The sequence below is a fragment of the Cetorhinus maximus genome, chromosome 5 (assembly GCF_964194155.1).
Source record: "Cetorhinus maximus chromosome 5, sCetMax3.hap1.1, whole genome shotgun sequence".
Classification (NCBI taxonomy): Eukaryota; Metazoa; Chordata; class Chondrichthyes; order Lamniformes; family Cetorhinidae; genus Cetorhinus; species Cetorhinus maximus.
The window spans coordinates 116,348,353-116,375,758 of record NC_135883.1 but is presented as its reverse complement, the minus strand read 5'-3'; the positions used below and the strand labels follow the sequence as shown (position 1 = coordinate 116,375,758).

Here is a 27,406-nt window from a genome sequence, read left to right as displayed (position 1 = left end):
CACGCCTAAAGTCATGATAGTGTTCCTTTTGTTCTCATCTTCCACCTAACCCCTAGATTCTGAAGTTTCTCTGATGTTTGTTTGAGTTTAAGTGTTTGTAGCTCATTTGTTAGTGGGAAATGGAGGTCCTTCTATACCTTCTTTCCAAATTATTTCTTCCTTAAGCAAACCGCCTGTGAGTCATATTCAGGGAAGGAGAGTGATCTGTAGACTCTAATGGAAAGCTATCACCTTATCCAGCATGCCTCAATCAGCTTACCTTCCTCCTTCCATACTTTGTTCCTGATTATAAGGATATATGTGGAAATTGCCACAAATGAGACTCACCTGGAAGAAGGGCAAATGATTTCCTTGCCTGGAACTGCAGAAAGGCAGAGTCTATTTACAACCACATCACTATTTGAAAGGGTTTCTGGCTCCATTTCAGTCCCACTTTCCTGATCTTGACCAGCTAGTGCAGAGGTGGGCAGGATTGTCAGTGGACCTTCGCATGGATTTTGTCGAAGATTTCAGAAAGTATTGCACTCCAACATTACCATTTATTACACAAAGGATATGCTTGAAATGGATGTGTTGTAAGACAACAGTGAATGCCACTCCCCAGACAGGGCCAGACATGACGTTGTAGCAGAGGAACAGGCAACTTCTATCACCGATCAGGTACACTTTTATAAGTGTTGCTTAATTTGATTTATGTAGGAGTTTAACTTGATGCATGTAGGAGTTAAGCTACAGGTACAGGTGTAATGCTAGCTTCCTCCACAAGAGAGTGGTGCAAGAGGTCTGCATCGAGTCATACTATTCATTTGAACTGCTCTCCACAAAGCTTGATCTGAATGTATCCATAGTGCTCAAAGGCATCAAAAGACCAGTGCAATCTTAAAAGTTACCAAAGAATGAAAGCATACTGTTAGTCTTTTACCAACATTGAAGGTGTGTTGCCATTTCGGAAGACAGCCTAAGAAAACAAGTTCTAAAAGCTTGCTTTGTCTGAAACACATAGGGATCAATACATCTGCCAACTGTGGTCACAGAGATCCAGGTTGGACATGACTCATGGGGTGAGAGTTGACTCTGGCTGGCTGCCTCTCCTCTGCTACCTTCTCTGCTCCAGGGTAGCCCTGGTTAGGGAGCAAAGGGTGTCAACTGGGTACACTTGATGCCTTCCATGGCTGATGGACACCGCAGGGACTGCAGCATTTTGTGAATGTCTAGAATAACATTTGATGAGTTTCTATTTATTTAAATTCTGTTAATAGTTGTGCCTTTTTTTAAAAAAAAGTAGGCATATTTATTTGAATTTTGGTCAATGGCACTGGGGCAATCAAACGAATCTCCTTATTGGCTGTATTATAGAAGCCATACCTGACCTCACCAACTCTTGATAAACATACTCAAATATCATTAAGGTTCAAACAACAGTGTGTAATTAAATAGCCACTAAAGTTCTGACTGAAGTCTTAGCAATTTAATATATTCTCAATTTTATTCCAAAGCTAAAGTCCAGGAAATTATAATGATCTAATTTGCGTCAGATGCATTTATTCTCTGAACTCTCCACAATAAACTAACCGCAAGCTGTTTTTCAGAGATTTCAGAAAGTATTGCACTCCAACATTACCATTTAGTACATGAATGACATGCATGAAATGGATGCGTTGTAGGACAACAGTGGATGCCGCTCCCCAGGCAGGGCCAGGCATGATGCTGGAAGGCCCAAGGCCAGCTGAATTTGCAGTAGTGGAACAGACAACTTCTTTAATCTATCAGGTACACTTTAATGAAGTGTTGTTTAACTTGATTTATGTAGGAGTTAAACTACAGGTACAGGTGTAACACTAGCTTCCTCCACAAAAAAAGGATGCAAGAGGCCTGCATTGAGTCATACTGTTCACTTGAACTGCTCTTCACACAGACAAGGTTGACCTGAATGCATCCATAGAGCTCAAAGGCATCCCAAGACCAGTGCAATCTTAAAAGTTATCAAAGAATGAAAGCATACTGTTAGCCCTTTACCAACATTGAAGCTGTGATGCCATTTCAGAAGATAGCCTAAGAAAGAAGGAGGTTTTAAACACTTGCTGTGTCTGAAACCTACAGGGACCAATATGTGTCAAGACTTGCCACAAGACTGCAGTAGAATTACACATTCTGTATCTGTGCAATGCAAATATCATGTTGGATTACCATATGGCAAGGTGCTTATGCCAACAACCCCTGATGTTTGCTTCAGCAGCAACCAATAACAGAAAATGAAAAGTAAACCTGGGAGATTCATGAAGGCTGGCCCACACTACCATTACCATCAAACCAAGGAAGCAGCTCTGGTTCAATGAAGAGCGCAGCAGGGCATGCCAGGTGCAGCACCAAGCATAACTAAAAGTGGAGGTGTCAACCTGGTGAAGTTACAACATAGCTCTGTCTATTGCATGCAGTAGCCCTAAGTAATCCCACAACCAATGGATCAGATCAAAGTTCTGCAGTCCTTCCACATCTAGTCCTGAATGGTGGTGGACTATTAAACAATTAACAGCAGGAGGAGGAGGAGGAGGAAGAGGAAGAGGACGCAGCTCCACAAATATTCCCATCCTCAATGATGAGGGAGCCCAACACATCAGTACAAAAGACAAGGATGAAGCACTTGCAACCATTTTCAGCCGGATGTGGTGAGTGGATGATTCGTCTTGGCCTTCTCCTGAAGTCCGCAGCATCACGGATGCCAATCTTCAGCTAATTCGATTCACTCCACATGATAACAAGAAACGGCTGAAGGCGCTGGATACTGCAAAGGTTATGGGACCCTGACAACATTACGGCAATAGTACTGAAGGCCTGTGCTCCAGAACTACCCACACACCTAGTCAAGTTTTTCCAGTACAGCTACAACACTTGCATCTAACCGACAATGGGGAAAATTGCCCAGGTATGTCCTGTTCACAAAGAGCAGTGCGAATCCAAACTGGCCAATAGCGGCCCCCTCGGCCTCCTCCCGATCATCAGCAAATTGTTCGAAGCTGTCTTCGACAGTGCTATGAAGCAGCACTTACACACCAATAATCTGCTCACTGATGCTAATGTTAGGGCCACTCAGCTCCTGACCTCACTACAGCCTTCTTCCACACATCGACAAAAGCTGAACTCTAAGAGGTGAGGCAAGAGTGACAAAAGGCAGCACTTGACCGGGTGTGGTGTCAAGGAGCCCTAACAAAATTGAAGTCAATGGAAATCAGGGGGAAAGCTCTCCACTGGTTGGAGTCTTGCCTAGCAAAAAAGGAGATGGTTGCAGCTTTTAGAAGCTAATCTCAACCCCAGAATATAAACATAAAAACATAAAAAATAGGAGCACGAGGTCATTCGGCCCTTCGAGCCTGCTCTGCCATTCAATATGATCATGGCTGATCCTCTATCTCAACACCATGCTCCCACTCTCTCCCCATACACCTTGATGCCTTTAGATTTCAGAAATCTATTTCCTTCTTACATTTATTCAGTGACTTGGCCTCACAGCCTTCTGTGGTAGAGAATTTCACAGGGTGACCACCCTCTGAGGGAAGACATTTCTCCTCATCTCAGTCCTAAATGGCCTACCCTGTATCCTGAGATTGTGGCCACTTGTTCTAGACTCTCTCTAGCTCCCTGCATCCAATCTGTCCATCCCTGTCAGAATTTCATATGTTTCAACGAGGTCTCCTCTCATTCTACTAAACTCCAGTGAATACAGGCCTAGTTGGCTCAATCTCTCCTCATACGACAATCCTGCCATCCCAGGAATCAGTCTGGTGAACCTTCGCTGCATTCCCTCTATGGCAAGTATATCCTTTCTTTAGGTAAGGAGACCAAAACTGATCACAAAACTCCACGTGTGGTCTCACCAAGGCCCTGTACAATTGCAGTAAGACATCCTTGCTCCTGTACTCAAGTCCTCTCGCAATGAAAGCCAACATACCATTTGCCTTCTTAACCGCTTGCTGCACCTGCATGCTTGCTTTCAGTGACTGGTGTCCAAGGACACCCAGGTCCCTTTGTACATCAACATTTCCCAATCTATCACCATTTAAATAATACTCTTCCATTCTGTTTTTCCTACCAAAGTGGATAACTTCACACTTATCCACGTGATACTGCCTCTGCCGTGTATTTTCCCACTGGCTCAACATGTCTAAATCATCATGAAGCCTCTTAACACCATCCTCACGCTCACATTCCCACCAAGCTTCATGTCATCAGCAAACTTGGAAATATTACATTTGGTTCCCTCATCCAAATCATTGATATATATTGTGAATAGCCGGGGCCCTGCAGTATCCCCACTAGTCACCGCCTGCCACTCTGAAAAGGCCCATTTATTCCTACACTCTATTTCCTGACTGCTAACCAATTCTCAATCCATGGCAATATATTACCCCCAATCCCATGTGCTTTAATTTTACACACTAATCACTTACGTGGGACTTTATCAAAAGTCTTTCTGAAAATACAAATACACCACGTCCACTGGTTCTCCCTTAACTATTTTACTAGTTATGTCCTCAAAAACCTCTGGTAGGCTTGTCAAACATGACTTCCCTTTCATAAATCCATGTTGACTTTGTCTAATCCCGTTGATATTTTCTAAGTGTCCTGCTATCACATCCTTTATAATAGACTCTAGCACATTCCCTACTACTGATGTTAGGCTAACCAGTCTGTAATTCCCTGTTTTCTCTCTCCCTCCTATTGTAAATAATGGGGTTCCATTTGCCACCCTCCAATCTGCCGGGACGGTTCCAGAATCTACAGAATTTTGGAAGATGACAACCAACGCATCCATTATTTCTATGGCCACCTTCATTAATACCCTGGGGATTTATCGGCTTTCAGTCCCATTAATTTCTCCAGCACTATTGTTTTAGTAATACTAATTTCCTTCAATTCCTCCTTCTCACTAGACCCTTGGTTCCCTAGTATTTCTGGGAAGTTAGTTGTGTCTTCCTCTGTGAAGACAGAGCTAAAGTAGTTGTTTAATTGCTCTGCCATTTCCTTGTTCTCTATTAGAAATTCCCACATTTCAGACCATCAGGGACCTAAATTTGTCTATCTAATCTTTTTCTGTTTTCATACTTATAGAAGGTTTTACAGTCCGCTTTTATGTTCCTTGCAAGTTTACTCTCATGCTCTATTTTTCCCTTCTTAATCAATCTCTTGGTTCTCCTTTGCTGAATTCTAAACTGCTCTCAATCCTCAGGCTTGCTACTTTATATGACTCCTCTTTGGATCTGCTTTTCCTGTTGTGTTTTTACGTCAGAAACGAATGTTGCAATGCATACATCCGTTCCTTAAATATTAGCCAATGCCTATCTACCGTAATGCCTTTTCATGAAGTTCCCCAATCTATGTTAGCCAACTCATGCCTCATACCTTAGTAGTTTTCTTTGTTAACATTTAGGACCCTAGATTCAGATCGGACTACTTCACTTTCCATCCTGATGAAGAATTTTATCATGTTATGGTTAGTGTTCCATAAAGGAACCTGCATAACAAGATTAATTAACTAACCCCTTCTCATTGCACAATGCTAAATCTAGGATAGCCTGTTCCCTTGTTGGTTCTTCAACATACTGGTCTAAAAAAAAAATCTCATACACACTCCAGGAATTCATCTGCTACAGTATTATTGGTAATTTGTTTGCCCAGTCCATATGTAGATTAGAGTCACTCATGATTACTGTAGCACCCTTGTTACATGCATCGATAATTTCCTGTTTAATGCTGTTCCCTGCTTTATCAATACTGTTTGGAGGCCTATAGATAGCTCCCACCAATGTTTTCCACCCCCTGTTGTTCATTAGTTCCACCCAGACTGATTCTACACCTAAATTTTCTGAGCCAATATCCTCTCTCACTATTGCACTGATTTCATCCTTAACTAACAAGGCCACGCCACCTCTTTTTCCTTTTTGCCTGTCCTTCCTAAATATAGAATACCCTTGGATATTCAGTTCCCAGCCTTTGTCACCCTGCTGTCATGTCTTTGTAATCGCAATCATACCATACCCTGTTTACATCTATTTGTGCTGTTAATTCGTCCGCCTCATTGCAAATGCTGTGTGGATTCAGATACAGTGCCTTTAGACTTGTCTTTTTAACATTTTTACACATCTTGTTTTGTACTATGGCTCTATTTACTGCTAGCCCTTGCTTCCTCTTCCTTCCACTTTTTCTTTCTACTTTTCTGTCTTTTATTCCCATCTTTGTTTCCCTTTCTTGTGTCTCCCCACTCGGATTCCCACCACCCCTGCCAGTCTAGTATAAACCCTCCCCAGCGTAGTGTCGTTCAAGGTAGTGTCCTAGGCCCAATCATCTTCAGCTGCTTCAATGACCTTCCCTCCATCAAAAGGTCAGAAGTGGGGATGTTTACTGATGATTGCACAATGTTCAGTATCATTCACAACTAATGCAAATGCAACCCATGCCCATATGCAGCAAAGACCTGGGCAATGCTCAGGCTTGGGCTGATAAATGGCAAGTGACGTTTGCACCACACAAGTGCCAGCCAATAACCATCTCCAACAAGAGTGAATCTAACTATCTCCCCTCAACATTTAATGGCATTACCATCACTGAATCCCCCCACAATCAACATGCTGGGGGTTACCATTGACCAGAAGCTGAACTGGACCGGCCATAAAAATACTGTGGCTCCAAGGGCAGGTCAGTGGCTGGGAAGTATGAGGAGAGTAACGCACCTCCCCACTCCTCAAAGCCTGTTCACCATCAGCAAGGCACAAGGTCAGGAGTGTGATGGGATAATCTCCACTTGCTTGGATGAGTGCAGTTCCAACAACACTCAAGAAACTTGACCCCATCCAGGGCAAAGCAACCCGCTTAATCGGCACCCCATCCATCAACCTAAACATCCACTCCCTCCACTACTGTCACACAATGGCAGCAGTGGGCACCATCTGCAAGTTGGCAACTCAAAGGCTCCTTCGGCACACCTTTCAAACACACAACCTCTACCACCGAGAAGGACAAGGGCAGCAGATGCATGGGAACACCACCACCTGCAAGTTACTATCTATGCTACACACTATCCTGACTTGGAAATATATCACTGTTCCTTCAATGTTGCTGGGTCAAAATCTGGGAACTTCCTTCCTAACAGCACTGTGGGTTTACCTACACCAGAAGGACTTCTGGAGTTCAAGAAGGTGGCTCACCAATACATTCTCAAGGGCAATTAGGGACAGGCAACCAATGCTGGCCTTGCTAACAACGCCCACATCCCATGAAAGAATAAAGTAAAAACCCACTGAAAAGCAGTGTCACTGACCCCATGAATTGACATTCGTGAATTAGGTCAATAGCAGAATTCCATATTTGACCCGAATGCGAAACTGGTTGCTCTTCTTTGCTTACAGAATCTTCTCATGTTACGGGCAAGAATAACAGAATATGCTATTCAAATAACAATTTATTTGAAACCCATGTTCACTAGTGCATAGGAACACACAATTAGAAATATTTTTAATTTCGCTGATTTACATTGAGCAGCATAGATAATCATTTAAAAATTGGCTTCAGAACTAGAGATAGATGATACTTGTTGGGTGAGTAATGTCATGATGGGGGGATAGCGGAGTGAAATGATTCAGAAGCACAATGCAAATTTGCAGATGATACAAAACTGCTAAGGGGGTGGCAAGTGATCAAGAAGGCAGATAGCAGGATCAGTTAAGTAAAATATACAAGGCAACATGGAAACAGTGGCATAGCTACCAATGAAATGGGTGAAGTCTAGAGCTATTGAAAGATTTACTGCTTAACATTATTCAACCATTGTACAGAAGCATGTAGCAACGTAAATACTGAACTGTGCAGCCAAAGCATGTTGAAGGATTGTCACAACCACATAAAAGGCGTTTCCTTAAATTCTTAGCTCACAGACCACTTTGTGTTATGTTTGAAGCCCCCTTTTTAAATTATGAGTGGTTCAATTTAAAAATAACCCAACAGACAAGTTTTAGTCTTGAACAGATAAAGATTAGTTTACTATAAAACTACGGCTGAAAGTCATTTAGGTAAAAGTAATGAAGTTATTAACCATAATACAGGTACAAAGATGAAAAACAGATAAAGAACGAAAAAACTTAAAGATGAGATTCCAATTCAGTCTCAGATATTTGTTGCGGGCCCATTGCTTGAATTCCTCTTTTCCAAAGTGAAGGAAATCAAACTTGAGGCTCTGATCAGCAGCTGTGATGGTTTCTGCAGTCAAAAAGTTGGAGTTCGCCTTTGCGGGTCGACTCAACAAGCAGAACAGATCCTGGAAAAGAGTGAGGACTCCTGTTGTCACTTGTACGGTATTGCAGATGGTGGCCCTCAATAGCCTTAGTACAGCAGTCTGTTAACTGTATCTGGAAACCTTCCTTGGCATCTCTCTATTGAGAAGAAGTTTCTGTTTCAAAGTGTCTCTTTCATGATGTTCAAAGTGGTTCTCTCTTTAGGCAGCTGCCAGCCTTTTCTTATATTATGAAACCCAAAGACGGCTGCTCCCGAACCGACGAATCATGCTTCCATATTAGCTATTGCCTAGTCAGACAGCCTTTCTCCCTCCTGAGGTTCTTCTTTAGCTTTTCATTGAGATCCTTATCAGTTAATTGTCTTTGTTCAGAAAGACGACAACCAGCAAGCGTTGATCTCATTTACACTTGTGGAACTCTCATTGAATCATAAAAGTAAAAAGCAAAAAACTGCGTATGCTGGAAATCCAAAAACAAAAATACCTGGAAAGACTCAGCAGGTCAGACAGCATCTGCGGATAGGAGCACAGTTAACGTTTCGAGTCCATATGACTCTTCAACAGAACTAAGGAAAAATAGAAAAGAGGTGAAATATAAGCTGGTTTAAGGGGGGGTGGGACAGGTAGAGCTGGATAGAGAGCCAGTGATAGGTAGAGATAACCAAAAGATGCCATAGACAAAAGTACAAAGAGGTGTTGAAGCTGATGATATTATCTAAGGAATGTGATAATAAAAGGTACAGAGAGCCCTAGTTGGGGTGGGGTGGGGGGAAGGGATCGAAACAGGCTAAAAGGCAGAGATAAAACAATGGATGGAAATACATTTAAAAATAATGGAAATAGATGGGAAAAGAAAAATCTATATAAATTATTGGAAAAAAGGGGGATTGGAAACGGGGTGGGGATGGAGGAGAGAGTTCATGATCTAAAATTGTTGAACTCAATGTTAAGTCCGGAAAGCTGTAAAGTGCCTAGTCGGAAGATGAGGTGCTGTTCCTCCAGTTTGTGTTGAGCTTCACTGGAACAATGCAGCAGGCCAAGGATGGACATGTGGGCATGAGAGCAGGGTGGAGTGTTGAAATGGCAAGCGACAGGGAAGTCTGGATCATGCTTGCAGACAGACCGAAGGTGTTCTGCAAAGCGGTCACCCAGTCTGCGTTTCATCTCTCTAGAGGAAACCACATTGGGAGCGACGAATGCAATAGACTAAATTGAGGGAAGTGCAAGTGAAATGCTGCTTCACTTGAAAGCAGTGTTTGGGCCCTTGGACGGTGAGGAGAGGGGAAGTAAAGAGGCAGGTGTTGCACCTTCTGCGGTTGCATGGGAAGGTGCCGTGGGAGGGGGTTGAGGTGTAGGGGGTGATGGAGGAGTGGACCAGGGTGTCCCAGAGGGAACGATCCCTGCAGAATGCTGCGGGGGGGGGGGGGGGTGTGTGTGAAGGGAAGATGTGTTTGGTGGTGGCATCATGCTGGAGTTGGCGGAAATGGCGGAGGATGATCCTTTGAATGCGGAGGCTGGTGAGGTGATAAGTGAGGACAAGGGGGAGCCTATCATGGTTCTGGGAGGGAGAGGAAGGTGTGAGGGTGGATGCGCGGGAGATGGGCCGGACACAGTTGAGGGCCCTGTCGACATCTAATCATTATAGAAATTCTGGTGATTGAATACTAAAAAACTTAGCAGCCACACCAGGCATTCTGCAGATTTAGAAAATGCTCGTACAAACTTTTTAACATTAACTTTAGGATATTAGGTAGAATATTATGATTGTTTTGTATTAATCCTTTTGGGCAAAACTAATTTGAGTGAGAGCAGTAGTGGCTTAGGGTTGCTAAATTAAGGCATTACGTAGTTTCCTTCCACACACAATGACCTTTGAAAAATTGTGTTACCAAAATATCTTGGTGACAGACACCATATCCAAGCATTATTAGCTGAAGAGACAAACACTCGATAAATTAAGATATTTCAAGGGAAGTACTGGAAAATTGCATAGTCTGCCATATTGAAATCAAACCTTCACTTAATTCAATGGAATATTCCCAGAGTACATCACATCCGCTGTAAACCAGCAGGGTTGCCAGAACCTAATCCACGTTTGAACCATGGGGAAGAATATAAGGTCTCGCTTCCAATATTGCAATCCTGTTAATAAGTTAAGGGCTGTTGAATCCCGGAGTGACATACACACCAAGCACAATCCATAATCTCCCGAGACAGAAGGATGCCAGGAGATGGGTTGTTGATACATAGTTAACACAATTGGAAAAAAGATGCATAGGAATCAAGATTTAGTTGTTTTAGCATATTTGGAATCACTATTTGAATGAATTGAATACAGTCAATATCATTTTTAGCAACTGCTTTGTGCAACTTAAAAACTAGGAAAATGCAATTTATAAATTAGGAACCACAGTAGCTACTTACTGTTGGTTATATTTTTATCTATTTTTATCTTGTGTATGGCACTGAATAAGACTAAAACATGCTCAACTTCAGCAGCTATTATTCAACAAATTTATTTACACCACCCCAGCAAAGAGGGCAATATAACAAAATGCTCAGATCGTGCACTTATATGAAAAAAAAACTTATACACTGCAATGTATTTCCCCCAATACAATATGACTAAACCAATATCAACAATACCTGAAATTTAACAGGTTAGGTTGCAAGTTTGGTGTTACTATGACCACAACCAAAACATATGACCAATATTGCCAGAATAGTTTACATGTCAAAACAATTGTTTTTCCTTAACAACATATATAACTTGACAAGAAATAATGAAAATAACTTATTTCTTGAATATTGGAAAGGAGACATGTTGCCGAAGCTTTTCGTGTTACTCTCATCGGGACAAACACAAGAATGCCAAATTTCAAACAAACGATCACAACAATTTACACAACAGGAGAAAAGGGTGCTGATTGACTAGCAAGTCGACTCTGATTGACTTAGGTGCTGAGAAAGCATTGGGGAACTATAGGGTCCCCAAGCTCCTTGGTAATTCAAAAAAGGTGCAAGGCTTGAACATATTTCTTTTGCTTGCAAGGAACAGGTCCCTGCATATGAACATATGTCACTTCTAACAAGTGTAAATGAGCCACATTACAAGCTCAACTGATTACCAGTGTAGCTATTAATGCATTCAGGATGTTCAGCAAGTGCTGCCCAATTGCAGAATCACAACTAACAGCAGGCATTTTGTTTTGGGTTTTGCAAGCGCAAGCTGGTTGATTATGGACTGTACTCTGCGTATTACGAAGAAACATGCTGTTCGATTTGATCAGCCAATCACTGGGATGTACGGCCTATGTACCTGGGATCACACTGCCACTGAAATTCATACATGATGTTACTCAATTGTATGGTAGGCAGAGCATCTTTTTGGACTGATGGCAGGATCTAGTTAAGGGAAATATCACTCACGTAGCCAATGCATAGCAGTGGTGTTTAATGGCTTGGTTAACCTGTTGTTCAAATTTTTGGAATACTTTGACTTTCCAGGGTAACTTCGGCTTCCAAGCCTGATGCAGAAATAGAGCACAAAGTTATCCTGTAGGACAACAGCTATCCTGATCAGATCACTGAGCGAACAAACTCCCAAATGGGCAAAAGACCGTCACTTTTGGACCTGAAAAGTGCCTGGTCTGCTTCAAATTACCCTGGAAAGGCAAGGTATCTCAAAAATCTGAGGTTAAGCCATGACCATTACGGTTTCTGCTACTCCTGCAGGCTGTCTGCTCATGACTGACTTTCCCTACAGGCTCAGCGCGTTGACTGGAAATGGGAGCATTTAAAAGGTCGATGGCTACCGTGGCAATGATAGCATCGGAATTTCTGTCCCAGGCTTGTGAACTTGGCTGTTGTGGCCTGGATCTCAGTGGACCTCCCCTGCCAGCTCAGGAAAAACTAATTCCCTTGCAATTTGCAACTCTCTCTTTGTACCATTTCCAAATTACTGTGCACTCATCGCAAGCCTCCTTCCACATTAGCTTATTCATTTTGTTCACAGGCTTGGCCTGGATTTTACTGTTCTCTGGGCCTTCTTTGAACTTGCCCCCAAAGTTGATTTCTAAGTTTGCACCATACTCATGGTGAAAAGAGAGTGTTTCTTTAAGTAGAGAATGCAATTCTTTTAATTTTTTTCATGGGGTGTAGGCCAGTATTTATTGCCCAACCCTAATTGCCCTTGAGAAGGTGAGCTGCCTTCTTGAACCACTGCAGTCCATGTGCTGTAGGTACGCCCACAGTACTGTTAGGGAGGGAGTTCCAGGATTTTGACCCGGCGAAAGCAAAGGAACAGCAATATATTTCGAAGTCAGGGTGGTGTTTGGCTTGGAGGGGAACTTGCAGATGGTGGTTGCTCCCATGCTTCTGCTGCCCTTGTCCTTCTGGGTGGTAGAGGTCATGGGTTTGGAGGGTGGTGTCGAAGGAAAACAACAGTCTCACTTGGCAAGGGCTTCATTTCATGGAATGCAACTCAGTGCAATCGCATTCTTAATCGTTCCACAATAGGCATCCAGAACCTCATTAATTTCAGAATAGTTCATCGTACTGGGGTCTCACAAGCAACATTGGTTGGACACCATCTCAAAAGAATCTGGCCCCATCATGGTGAAGAAAACATTTACTTTATCCTCATCTCTTTCAGCTAAAGGTGTAACCTTTGTTCATAATTATACCAGTCCTCTTTGTTAAGGTTGAATTATCCCATTGTCCCTAAATATGTTTTTAGTGCCATTTTTCTCAATTACGTACCGTGCTGACTCATCGCATACCTGAATACAAAGTGCACACCACAGAGCAATCTTTCAAACTGCTCAGACTTCCTCAAAATCAACTTTAGAAGTTCCAATGTGTCATATGGTTAAGTGCTTAATTTGTCAAACAAAGTGTAAAAAAGAATTCCATTCCATCCTCGTCACTATCTTTCAGTTGCGCATTGCACTAAGACTAATATCTGCTCAACTGCAGGCAGCATTATTGAACAACTTTATTTATACCTCCTCAGCAGAGAGGGCAATATAACAAAATGCTCAGATCTTACAAAATACCAGAGTTTATTTTTTTCTTCCATTGTGACTATTTCAAAAGATCAAAGTCACCGATCTCACTTTAATACTAGCATGACACATTGATATGAATGCTCTGTTATAGTCAGCAATCCTAAGGCAAGCCAAAAGGAACTAAACGGATGGGAATAGATATGGCTGAGAACAGAAAATCAGCGACAGTAACATTAAAGGAATGGAGCTGAAGAGACAGCAAGAGAGCGAGAGCACAACAGTGTGACAGAAGAGAGAAAGGAACCGAAAACAAGACTAATCCCCCCCCGCCCCCCCACTACTCTCCCAACGAACTGGGTCACATCAAAACTCCTGAGTCTCTTTTTGGTTTCTTTCCCTTTCCAATCTACTCAGCTCTGTTGACTGCGCATTTGGTAACTTATAGTTTTTTTTATTTTTAATTATTGTTCTATTAAATAACTTTTTGAAAGCACAATACAAGGGTTGCTTACTGCTTGGAAAGTCACGCTATGCATTATATTGTTCAGCCTACAGAACAGCCATCACTCACCCTCACAGGACCTTGCCCCACCCACTAAAGGTTAAATTGCAAGCAACTCTTGTCAACACATTTACAGAAAACCACATTCTAACACCACACAAACATACTTCTCGGATTATTGTTTTTAAAATATAAATGACACTTAGAATACAGAAATTTTCTATTCATAGCCAAGTACGGAACAGAAAATAAATGTGATTTGATGAATACAATAATTAATTCACCGGCATACCTGACAGATACTTTATATTAGTCATATTGAAGATTCACTGATAGTACCACAAAAATGCAACCTCTAAAGTGGAGTGCGGGGTCGGGAGAGGAAGGAGGTGGGGCCAGTTTCACTTAAGAGGCTCAATAGCTCTGCTGTTTCTGCACCAATGCTACATACACAATACAACTGCCATTGTACAATATTGGATTGACCTTTTAATGATGAGTGATGTTAACCTCAAGAAGGTATTCATTCTAATTGTATCCATTGCAGCAGGTTGAAATCACCTTGTTGAATTTTTAAAATCTTTCTCAGACATTTTGAGGTTAGCAAGGAGTGAAATCATGGGAATTCTAACACGTGGTGAGAGTGCCTCATTTTCATTCTTATAATTCAGTTGCTTCATAGGTGCCTCAGATACAGATCTTATAAAGAACTCCATAGATAAACATTCTGAACTAGCCTGAATGTAAATCACTTGCTAGGCTAGTACATTCCCTGGCACAGGTCCCTCCTTTAGTCCTGAATGCCAATCTCTGGCATGTGAAATCAGTCCTTAAAATTGGTGGCATATATCCTAGTAGGAAAAAAAACTTGCATATACAGGCAAAATAAAAAGAACATGTGACAATTGCTGTACTAATGTCTATGTGCAGATAGGACATTTTGGTTCACTTAGACTACAGTTATAACTACACCAGGTGCAAACTCAGTGAACCGTCTGCCTAGAGTGCTCTTCCGATGCACTTCTGTGTTGAGATGTATCCAAAACAATTTTGCATAAATACAAAAATGACCCAATAATTGCACCCTAGTTCACATAGCAACAAATCTGCACTATATTGACAAGATGGGAAATTTTGTAGTAGATATATTTTTAATAGACTTTAAATGGTAGATTAAAAGGTGACTTCAGCCTGTAGCTTTTCTGAGGAAAGCTCAAGTAGATGTTGTCAAATGGACTTTAGTCAGGTTATATGGGCCAAAGTTCCAAGAGCCTTTGAACTATAGCCGATCAGGTTATCAATTTGTTGAAGAGAGAATGCGTATGCAATGCATTAATGCAACCAATAGATGAAAAAGTTGTAATTTCAAATGCTGTAAAAAGCAAAGTGATTATCAGGCAGCTGGGAGTCGGCAGTTCATATCCTCTCTTACCGGTGTTAAAAAATTGCTGATCACCAAGAATGAAATGTTTGATTGATGAATAGGTCCCCCTTAACATCAAAGATAGCTCTGCAATTGAAGTAGAGTTTCGTAACCCCAGCACAACTAGCTCAAACAGGCAAAGGAGCTTCATGTATGGTCATTTCACAACATCAAAAGCTGCTGAAAAGAACTACAAGGGTTTTGATCTCTTGTTTAAAACCAGTTTATGCATGTGAATCTAATATTGTACTTTTCAGACACTTGAAACATATCTTTTTGACCAAGCTTTTGGTCACCTGCCCTAAAATCTTGTGGCTCAGTGTCAAATTTTGTTTGATAGTGCTCCTTTGAAGTGCCTTGGAATATATAAATGTAAGTTGTTGTTATTATATCTTACTACTGTATAAATGTAATTACTAGTTTTTGCCTGTAAAGGTGATATTTGCCACCTTCCAAAGTAGATAGGAAAACATAGTGGTTTCCTGTATGGGTATGCCATAATTAAGGGGTAATCATTTGTGATGGCTCAATGGAGAAGACAGGTTTCATAAAGAAACAGTAACACTTTATTACGGAGGCATCTAGGAATGCTTGCACCTAGACCCGATCCCTCGTCCAAAAGGAACTCCACACCCTATATTGTCCACGCTAGAGCTCACTGGTCGAAGCCGCCGCAGTACATCACATGACCGTGATTGTCAGGAGGAAAGGACAATCTTGCAGCTTCCACTACTTCACTCGCACCATGTATAAGGGTATATATTTTGGTCATATAAAACTTTGTTTGCTTGTGGAATCTGTCTTTCTACCATGGATGCAAAGGAAAAAAGTGCCATGAGAAAGAGAACCATAACAGACTTGATAAGCAGCATAAACAGATGAGTTATTCTATGACACATATCAACAGTTAAAGCAAGAGAGGAAATAATCTACAAAATGACAAGAACATTAACGCTAAGGTTGTGGTGAAATGACAGAGCTACAAAATGACACATGCACTTGGTAAGTAACGGTATCTAATGATTATCACTATCGTCGATAATAGGGTAGTAGATTCCATGACAACATGCACACCCAGTGCTCTGTTCAATTTTTCAACAGACTGCAGATCTCTTTCATTGTAACACATCATGAACAGTTCCCAGCATAACTATGTTTTACAAGAAATGTCAAGACAGACTATTTCCCCAAACATGAGTACAAACATGCTGAAACCAAGAGTTGTATTTGGAAAGTCACTTTCAAGCATGAAGAATCTGAACATTTTCCCCAGAAAGGCGAATCATCTCCCGAGGCATTTCTTTCTGCCCTACTAAGGGCGAGGGAAGTAGGAAGGAAAAGGAAAGTCGAAAGGCCAGGCTCCATTTGCTAATGAATGCTTGTGAATTTACTGATCACTCTTTCCAATGCCAAACTGGTAGGAAACACACAGAGCAGCAAATGCTACTCAGTTCCTGCAGTCTTCGATTTGTCCCGTTTTATCTATGCCAGAAGGTTTAAAGACTAAGTAAACCCTGTCTGGGTCCGATCCCATGACCATCCGGCTCAAGTCTGGCATTCCTGGGACTAACATGGCCTATGAAAAATGTCCGAAATACCTGGATATCGCAGTAACTGGAATTTTGGATAAATGCTTTTGAGTTCATAGGAAAAGGTCAGCACTGACATTTCTATTTCTTATATTAAAAGTTGTGGTCCTTGATTTGCCTGTTCCAATGCAGTCCTGGCTCGCCTCTCACTTTACACAAAACTAAACTCAGAGAAAACTCGATGTTCATTGCCTAATTCACACCAAGTCCATTCACCTGTTGCAGCTAAGCTCGCTGTCTAACAAGGGTGAGAAAGTTAAAATTATCATCCTTGTTTTCAATTTCCTCCAAAGACCTTGCCCCTACCTATCTCTGTAATCTTATGCAGCCCCAAAACCCTCCAAGATCTCTATGCTCCTCAGTTCTGGCCTCTTGTGTATCCACGATTTTCATTGCTTCACAGGGCCACACCTTCATTTGCCTAGGCCCTAAGCCCTGGAATTCCCTCCCTAAACCTCTCTTTCTCCTCCTCCAACTCTTTGACTAAGCTTTTGGTCATCTTCCACGTCAAATTTTATTTGATAATGCTCCTGCAAAGCACCTTTGTTTAATACATTAAAAACACTATATAACGGCAAATTATTGAATAAGGTATAATGGAATTTACCCTAGAACACACTAAGATGTTGCGTACCTACCTCACTGTCTTCCCACATAATGGTGTTACTCATTAACTCTATCCTCAACAGTGTTCAAGGGAACAGTCTAAGGCCATCAAAATTCATTGCTTAACACGCACCTTTATTTTCAACATGTAATCCATGAAAGAGAATCATAAGATTTTCACAATGTATCCAGTGATGCAGAGTGGAACTTTACTTGTGAAATTAAAAGGTAAATCTTAGGATATTTTGTGTACCTTAAATTAAGTGTTTTTAACTGGAATGAATAGAACTGCTTCAAACAGTACATCATCACAAAAATCACCCATTTTCAGCTCATGCATCTTCACCTAACTTACCACAACCGCAACTGTCATTACTGGCACTCCAAGTCTGACTTTTCCATCAGGCTCCTTGCCAGTTAGAAGAGCTCTCTGGCAGCACAAAATTTAGCTCCTCCAGAATTCCACAGTCTGCATCCCATCACTCAAATTCTTTGCCGACCTCCAGCAACTCCCATTCTCCAAAATACTAATTACAAAATTCTGATCCCCATTTACAGATCTCTCCATGGCCTTGTTCCATTCTACCTTTACAACTTCCTCCAGCCCGATGCTCACACACACTGCTTAAAAATATGGACCGCTTCGCAACCTCCATCTCCTAGTGACAGTGCCTTCAGCCATCACATATTGATCTGGTGTACCAGTTACTGCTATGAACATTAATGCCTACATTTAATGATGCTAAATTCAAATTACAAGTCAAAGTTTTTTTTAAAAACCAGAACCAGACTGCAGTTTACTAATTTCTCAATTTGAGGTTCTCAAAATATTTGACATTAAAATAAACGACAGTGGTTTTGTACATAAGAGAACACTGATGCTAAATGGACTTATCTTTAATCAAAATTATGATCTTGTCTCAATTGTGTTTGATAGCAAATGTTAATTTTAAAAAGTCTACAGAAACAGTCAGATTCTGCACAGAATTTTCTATTGAACATTATTCTGCAAAATATACACATGCCGCAGGAGGTGAAAGCTTGTAACATAGCGCATTTACAAGTGAACTAAATTACAGTCGTCAAATGAGCCAAGCGATTGTGACCCAAATCATTTTCTTTCAAAATAAATCCAGTTTACAGTGCTTCTATGTACCGTGTACCTGTAATGTTCAAATCCTAATAAGAGCACTGCTCTCATAAGACTGAATTTGCCTCAGAAAAACATTACAGTAGTTCCCTCACCATCCCCACAGTTATGATTTTCTCGGTTAATTCCATGAAGTAATTCTACTTTCTCAAAGAGCAGGGAGGATTAGTGTGCGTATCACACACAATTGAAGTAGGGACTCCAATTTTAAACGCAGAATGAAATCTGAATTTTGGAGATGGGTAGTGTTTGCAAAAGCATATTAGCAAAGCAATATAATGCTTATTGATCAGTTTCTATGCTATGGCAGTTATAACGAGATTTTTCTTTGTCATTAACCCCCACCCCGAGCACAGAATATTCAATGTAAACATGAGGTGGTGTAAACAGGATTCACGACCCTACTGTTCATGACAGCTTCAATTGCAGCAGCAGAACACAGTAAATGAGATGTTGTTATTGAGGCAGGGGGAAATGGTCGCATTTCCAGGTTCAAGTCTTCATGTTTGTTGGCTACTGTTAGCTAAGTGCTGGGAGATGAGGGTTTTTTTCCTCCCCTCATTGGTTTCTGTACAATTACATTCTACAACAACAATTTCTATTTATATAACACCTTCAACTAAATAAAAAAATCCCAAGGCACTTCACAGAAGCATTAACAAAATGTGACACTGTGACACCGAGCCACGCAATGAGATTATTAGGGCAGATAACCAAAAGCTTAAACAAAGAGGTAAAATTTCAGGGGTGTCTTAAAGGATGAAAAAGAGGTACACAGGTTTAGGGAGGTAATTCCAGAGCTTAAGGCCTTGGTAACTGAAGGTACAGTCACCAACTGTAGAGCAATTAAAATTGGGAATGCTCACGAGGTCAGAATTAATTGAGTGCAGATATTGGAGGGTTGAGATGCTGGGACTGGACATGCATAGTCCCACCCAGTTGAATGATGATGGAGAGGTGTTGGAGGGGGTGATGTAATTAACCATGTCAAAAGCTGCAGACAGTTCAAGAAGGATGAGGAGGGATTGTTTACCACTGAAGCCTAAATATGACTGGATTGACATGCGAAAAGAATCTCCATTGAATCTCTTGTTAATTCTTTACAAATCTCAAAACCAATCACTTTGGTAATTAAAAAGTAAAACAATTTCCCAAACATGGTTTGTGTTGTTTTATGTATAGTTATTGACATCTGGCAACCTTCAACGTATACAGCTTCAAATTTAGCTTAAACTCTCATTTTGACACTCCTACGCTACCAGTACTGCAGCATGTGTGTGTGTGTGTGTGTGTGTGTGCGCGCGTACGTGTGTGTGAGAGAGAGAGAGAAAGAGAGAGAGAGAGAAAAAAAACTCAGGGAAAGTAGAGCTAAGGGTGATGATCAGCCATGATCATATGGAATGGTAGGGCAAGATTCGAAAGGCCATATAGTCCATTCCCGCTCATATTTCCTATATTATGTTCAAGAGGCTCAGCTTGTCGTGTCCATGCCAACTCTCTACAAGAGCAATTTAGCTAGTCCCCCTCCCGGTATCCCTGCCCTTCCAATGATGGGAACAGTTTCTCTCTATCTACTCTTTGTCTAGATTCCTAATGATTTAGAACACCTTTATCAAATCTCCTCTCAGCCTTCTCTTCTCTAAGGAGGTAAACCCCAGCTTCTCTAATCTATCCTCATAACTGAAGCCCATTGAACCATTCTCATAAATCTTTTCGGCATCTTCTCTAATGCATTCATATCCTTCCTAAAAGTGTGGTGCCCAGATTTGACACAATGCTCCAAGTTGAGGCTGAACCAATTTTTTTAAATAAAGGTTCATCATAATTTCCTTGCATTTGTACTCTGCCTCTATTGATGAAGTCCAGAATCCTATCTGCTGTCTTAACCACTTTCTCAATCTGCCCATCCACCTTTAATGATTTGTGCACATATACAGGTCTCTCTGTTCCTACAACCACTTTAGAATTATATCCTTTATTCTATGTTGCGTCTCCTTGCTCTTCCTACAAAAAGGTCTCTCTTCACACTTCTCTGCATTCAGTTTTATCTGCCAGGTGTCCACCCATTCCACCAGCCTGTCCATGTCCTCTTAAAGTCTATCACCTCCTCACAGTTAATAATACATCAAAGTTTTGTGTCATCTGCAAATTTTGAAATTGTATCCTATACACCCAAGTGTAAGTCATTAATATCAAGAAAAATAACAAGGGTCCTATTACCAATCGCTGGAGAACAACGCAATATACCATCCTTCAGTTCGAAAAACAACCATTCATCACTACTCACCATTTCTTGTCACTCAACCAATTTCATATCCAGGCTGGCACTATCCATTTTATTCCATAAATTTACCAAAGTTTAAGCCTCTGATGTGGCATTTTGTCAAATGCCTTTTGGAACTCCATGTATATCATGCCAACTGCATTACCTTCATCAACCCTCCGTCACCTCATCGAAAAGCTCAATCAAGTTAATTAAAACATAATTTGCCTACAACAAATTCATATGGCTTTCCTTATTGGACATTTGTCCAAGTGACTGCTAATTTTGTCCCAGATTATCATTTCTAAAAGTTTTCCCACCACTAAGGTTAAACTGACCTGTCTGTAGTTGTCGGGCTTATCCTTACGCTCTGAATAAAGGTGTAACATTTGCTATTCTCCTGTCCACTGGCACCAACTCCGTATCGAAGGAGGTTTGGAAGATTATGGCAGGTGCCTCCACAGTTTCCACCCTTACTTACTTCAGTATCCTCAGATCCTTGCCATCCAATCCTGGTGATTTATCAACTTTAAGTATAGCCAGCCTTTCTACTAACTCCTCTTTATCAACTTTTAGCCTATACAGAATCTCAGCTTCCTCCTCTTCACCATGACTTTGGCAGCACCTTCTTCCTTGGTAAAGGCAGATGCCATGTGATTCTGGCCAGGTGTCAGGGAAAGTACCATTATACAGGAGCAGAGCAGTGTCAACAGTTATTAAAACCCAACCCCAACTGCAGTCACAGAACAGTATCACTCAAACATAGCTGAACCTCAGCATATCTTAGTGCAAACAGTGTTCTCTTTCACCTCTATAGCTTCACAAAACTCAAGCCAATAAGACAAGCAACCCAAAATTAACACATGTTTTAAATCTGGAATACGGGCTGAAACAAAATGGTATGGTTCCAGCCTCAACTGAAGACAGAGTTCATACACCAGCACTACACAAATTACAGCTGCTAGGATATTGTGCCAATAGTTAGGTCATGGTTTCAGGGCTCCATGTACACACTGTTACTGAACTGATTGCGATATATCATCATTCATTACTTCGAACCTAGTTTATTTGTTATACATTGTACCGAGCGTGAGTCTTACTGAACAGTCAGGCCTATGCACAGAACATGTTTAAACAAACACTGGTTCAGTAGTATGTTCTTATAGATCCACTCAAGTTATAGTGAAGTGAATACAATGCACTTTACCACAGTTCAGTGAATCAACACCAACCTCCTCTTATAAACCTGTTGTTTTAAATTTCACTTTTTTGCTTATTGTGCGCGACCAAATGAAGCTGTCTATCCAAGCACTAAACGGTGCATAAATTAGGTTAAAAAGTCACTTTTGTTTGGTACTTTTAGGGATTTGTCTTCAATTTCACCAAACAGAACAGGAGATACTTGTGCATAACCAGTATTGCAGCAGGATCAGAGTTGCAATCGTGAGCAAACTGGTGTCTTTCCCTCTCTCGGGCAGCTTACCTGCATTGTAGAAATAGTCCAAGACGGAGGTCTCCCCGAAGTCCAGCTTCTCGAAGGGCACAGTCTGCAGGGCGGCGCTCACACTCTCGCACGCCTCCCTCAAGCACTGCAGAGCCAAGCTCTCAGCCAGCTGCAGCTGAGCCTCTTCGTTCACCACATAAACCACCGTGGTGGGCCGGTTCTTGAGCCGAGCAGCGGGCACCAAGGCGGGTGCCGAGGTGGCTGCCGTGTGATCCTGCCAGTAGGTGCCGGCTGGGACGCTGCTGCTGGGACTGCCCGTGCTGCTGGTGCTCGGGCATAGAAGCGGCACCGGGATGGCGAAGCCGGCACCGTCTCCTTCAGCGATTGTATTCCCCGCGGCTCCTGCCGCCTCCCTGTCCAGGCTCATGTTCGGAGCGGAGCCGCTGCCTTCAGCAACGCTGTTAGCGCCGCACCTCTCGCTACAGTGTAGCAGCCCAGCTTCCTCTCACCTACATGGGAATACAAAGAAATTACATGAATTTCCAAAGCAGCGCACTGGACTCCGCACAGTGCTGTTTATATACCACAATTCATCCGATTAACACTGTGTGTGCCCCACTCGCACTAACACAAGCCAGTCAGTCCCAAGTCTAGGTTTAGGGGGCCGTACCGATTACCAAAATAGGACAATATCCAACCCGATGGCCGACTGCAGTACAAGGGGGCGTGGAGGAGAGTGTGGCAAGACTTGTGCAAATACTCCGCCACTAAACATGCATTGCGTGGGATTTTTAAACGTGCACGTCATGCTTCAAATGTGTTTCTTCATTGCATCTTTTGTTACTCTTGCAGAGTTACAAATATGAAATGGTTTGGGTTATATTGTATGTCGTTTTAATGGAAATTTACTACGCCTGTGATAGTGAACTGTAACTCAGCCAGTACGTCAATATTTGCACGACATATTTATGAAAGTTCCCACCCTTTCTCTGTTTGGCTTGAATTCCTGAACAGTCCCTTCAGAAAATCCTTGGCTATTTGCTTCCAAATTAAAACGATTTCCCACTCTTCCCCTGCCCTTTCTTTCGTCCCCTCCTGATCTCCCGCAGGGATATACATTCCTGCTGGAATCTGGTGTGTTGAACAGGTTATTTATTCACGGGATATTACTGCTCAGTTATTTTTCCCATTCCCTGACGCAGGGACACTGTTGGAATTTTTTTTAGGAACGCCTGTTGCTACAATGGCTGAGATCAGATCAATCAGCAGGAGTCAGGATCGAACTTGTAACCTTTCGCACCTCCACACTTCCCTCTGCTGGGGAAAAAAAAATCCTTCATTTTTGCCAATGCTATTTATTATCAACGTGCCTCTAACTTCCCCCAGCATCTTATTTCTGCAGTCCATCTCTGGAACAGTTATCTCTTGGTTCCACTTATATTCATCACAATGCATCTGCTACTCCTCTGTCAGCATGATTACATCTCACATACCCCAGAGAGCGCGAAAGGGATATGACAAAAAAAACTCTTTCACGCAGCGAGTGGGTAGGGCCTGAAATGCACTGCCTGAGAGTGTGGTGGAGGTAGGTTCAATGGAAGCATTTCAAAGAGAACTTGACTGTTATGTGAAAAGGAGGAATGTGCAGGATTATGGGAGAAGACAGGAAAATGGCACTAAGTGAATTGCTCATTCCTAGAGCAGGTGCAGACAGGATGGGCCGAATGGCCTCCTTCTGCATTGTAAACATGTTGTGATTCTGATGCCCATACTTTGTCTCCTCCCTGCACCATTTGCACGCTACTCCTCGGTGATGTTTAGGGTCACCTTCCACATGTCAACAACATTTACTTCTAAATTTCTGCCTCCTCTATAGATACAAAGGCTGTTGCTACACTATCCAACTGCCGATTGGCAATCAAGACCGAGAAAAGTAAACACTTACTCCACCTTGATGGCAGAAACAGACTTCAGACGTTTCGAGTCCGTATGACTCTTTTTCAGACTCGAAACGTCAACTCTGTTTCTCTCTCCACAGGTGTTGCCAGACCTGCTGAGCTTTTCCAGCATATTTTGTTTTTATTAAAGCAAAAAATATATATTAAATTTTCTCATACCTTTCCTGCACTAAGCTTTAACCTTTCTTGTTTTACACATATCCAGGTGACAGTATGCTTTACTTTAGAAATAAAGCTCCTATAAACAAGAAACATAAGATATTATCATTTTAAGACATAGCTATTTTGCTATTTCGAGCAACAATTATTTGACCTCCTGCTGGATTATGTAGAGCTGACAGATAGTCATTTTATTACATCATCTAGTTGGAGATAGCCCATGACAGTGAAAGATGTACATGATCTGCTGAAAGAACTAGGTTTTATGGGCTGTATGACTGTTCCCATATTTATATTTTGGGTTATCTGTGTGATAAAGAGGGATTCAGCGCATTTCAGAAATTTTAACCAAATGTTTGAATATTTGTTTCAAAGTATGACAGGTCTCATATAAATCCAAAAAAAAATGCAACAGCTCTTCTCTGCAATTGTACGTTTGTAATGTGATCATTTTCATTTCATTGTGTTTGTAGCAAAAGAAAGATTACCTACTTTCAGTTCATTTTCAATATTATAACTTTGCAAGTTAAATATTGATAACTATGGGCATCACGTTCATTTGAGTAGTCTGCAATATGTTGTAGTATTAGTAGACTTTGAAAATTCAATTAAATTTAATTAAACTAATATTTTTCATTTATGAGGTTGCCTTCAATTATACATGATTCCAACATAAGTAGATGTTATGCAAAACATCCCAGTTCTCTCTTTAGCTAAACTAAACTAGAAACACCAGCGTAAAGTACAGCTTGTGACTACAATTAGGAACTTTAGCTGCAAAGCATAAAATCAATTATCATTTTTCTCAGACTATAGTTACTTTGCCTTAACAATCTCATATTTTTGTGTGTAGATGATTTGTAGTTTCTAAAAAGGCTAGAAGCTAGATTCAGAATAGCTGCCATAAATGGGATGCTGAGTAGGATTTTAATAATTTTTAACATTCTATAACATTATTCATGTTGTGCAATAAGAAAGTGGGGATTAGTAATTTGTGAACTATTGCTCACTCATCAGAAATCTCACATTTTCAACATTTAGTAAATTGAACTTTAAAAATTGCTCTCATCAGAATCACAGAATCTTTACAGTGCAGAAGGAGGCCGTTTGCTTCTCAAATATGTGAGATTCGTCTACAGTGGCTCACTGAAAGTGCATTCTAGCTAAACCTACTCCCATGCCTTATCCCCATAACATTGCAAGTTCTTTCTTTTCAAATAGCAATCCAATTCCCTTCTGGATACCCTGACTGATCCTGCCTCCACCACCCTTTCAGGAAGTTCGTTCCAGACTCTGAGTGAAAAAAACTTTTCCTCACATCACTTCTACTCCTTATGCTCATTATTTTGAATCTGTGCCCTCTAGTTCTTATATACCCTTGAGTGGGAACAGTTTCTCACTATTTACCCCTCAGGATCTTGAATACCTCTATCAAGTCTCCTCTCAGCCTTCTTTTCTCCAAGAAAAACAGACCCAACCTCTCCAATCTATCCTCATAGCTACAGTTGTTTACCCCTGGAATCATCCTTCTGAATCTCCTCTGTAATCTCTCCAATGCCTTCATATCCTTCCTCAAGTATGGTGCCCAAAAGTGGACGCAGTACTCCAGATGAGGTCTAACTAGTGTCTTATACAAGTTTAACATGACATCCTTACTCTTGTACTCAGTGCCTATTAATAAAACCTAGGATACCATATGTTTTATTAACTGCTTGCTCAACATGCCCTGCCACCATCAATGATTTATGCACATATACACCAAGGTCCCTTTGTTCCTGCATCACCTTTAGAGTTTCTCCCTTTATTTTATACTGTGCCTCCACATTCTTCCTACCAAAATGAATCACTTCACACTTTTCTGCATTGAACATCACCTGCCATTTGTCTGCCCAATCCACCAATATGCAACATAGAAAAAAAATCTCATCTGTACAATGTCAGTTATACATGCTTCGGATATGTCATGGATTGTAATAAAATATTAAACAAATGTATGCAAAAAACATCTGATCTGCACTTAGGTGCTATACTAAGTTACTGATCTCCTGCCTTTCTGATTCCCAGTACACCATTAGCACAAAGTTAGAGTATGATTAACTGTCACATGAGCTGGGACATGTCAATTTCTTTTATTTAAACATTTTATACAAATTTTAAAACCCTCATGAAACCTCATCCCGCCCGTGGATGAAGTTTCGTGCTTTTTCTGAAGGCCGCCTGGGCTCTTCACTTGCCCGCCAACCTTAAGGTTGGACAGGTAGCTCAGTTGATTGTTTTAATTGCTCGTTAACTGGCCTTAATAGGCCTTTGACAGTTTGGCGGGCGCACAGCCGATTCAGCGGCGCGCCTGCCGAACTGAAAATCTAAATGACGCGAGGTGACGTCGAGGTGAGCAGGCCCCGCCCCCGCTCGCCAACTGGAAAATGCAGCCCATAATTTATGATTATATATGTAATAAGCTAGTTTATTATTAAATTAACTCTTCATTCCCCCCTGCCCCCACCGCCAATCAATTTACTGTTTATTCCCCCTTTTTTTCTCTGCATAAGGCACTGACTGTTATTTAAGTTTAGTTCTATAGGTGATGTCATTACTCTGTGATTTTAGACAGTGAATGTACACAGGCTAGTGCAAGGTAGAGGGCCTTCTTTCAGAGCTCAGTCCTATTCTTAGTCAATGTCCACACATCTTCATCAAGAACCACTAATGAGCAATCATGAGCAAAAAGCCATGTTGATTTTCTCCTCTCTAATGCAAGGCTGTTGACCAATTCCAGCCCTCCAGCTGCGGCCCTGGAAGAGCTCAGTGCTCAGTGAAAACTAAGAATTATAGCTGGGCCATTTTAAAGTTATATTGCTTAATGCTACACAGACTTACTCACTGCACTGTAATGGAGCCCCAACATTTGTGTATATTATCAAATCAGAGAAATCAAATAAGAGAAAAGGCAGGAAATGTCCAGTTGATACATAAAACCTGACCTATCATTAAACAACTATGAATAAAAATGTTACTATAAAAG

General features: G+C 41.3%; 1 protein-coding gene across 2 annotated transcripts in view; it reads right to left on the bottom strand.

The window, feature by feature from the left end:
* The window catches only part of map3k5 (mitogen-activated protein kinase kinase kinase 5), a 189,076-nt gene extending 166,122 nt beyond the window's left edge, over window positions 1–22,954 (bottom strand). The window contains exons 1-2 of one of the 2 annotated variants that reach the window (XM_078542337.1): window positions 22,938–22,954; window positions 22,307–22,776 (exon numbers count right to left, since the gene is read on the bottom strand). In XM_078542337.1, the coding sequence (XP_078398463.1) occupies window positions 22,307–22,694 (388 nt within the window). In that variant the 5' untranslated portion in view covers window positions 22,695–22,776; window positions 22,938–22,954. Of the gene's footprint in view, window positions 1–22,306; window positions 22,880–22,937 lie in introns of those variants that run through there. The other variant, XM_078542338.1, reaches the window with a different exon arrangement.
* Between the last annotated feature and the right edge of the window lie 4,452 nt (window positions 22,955–27,406).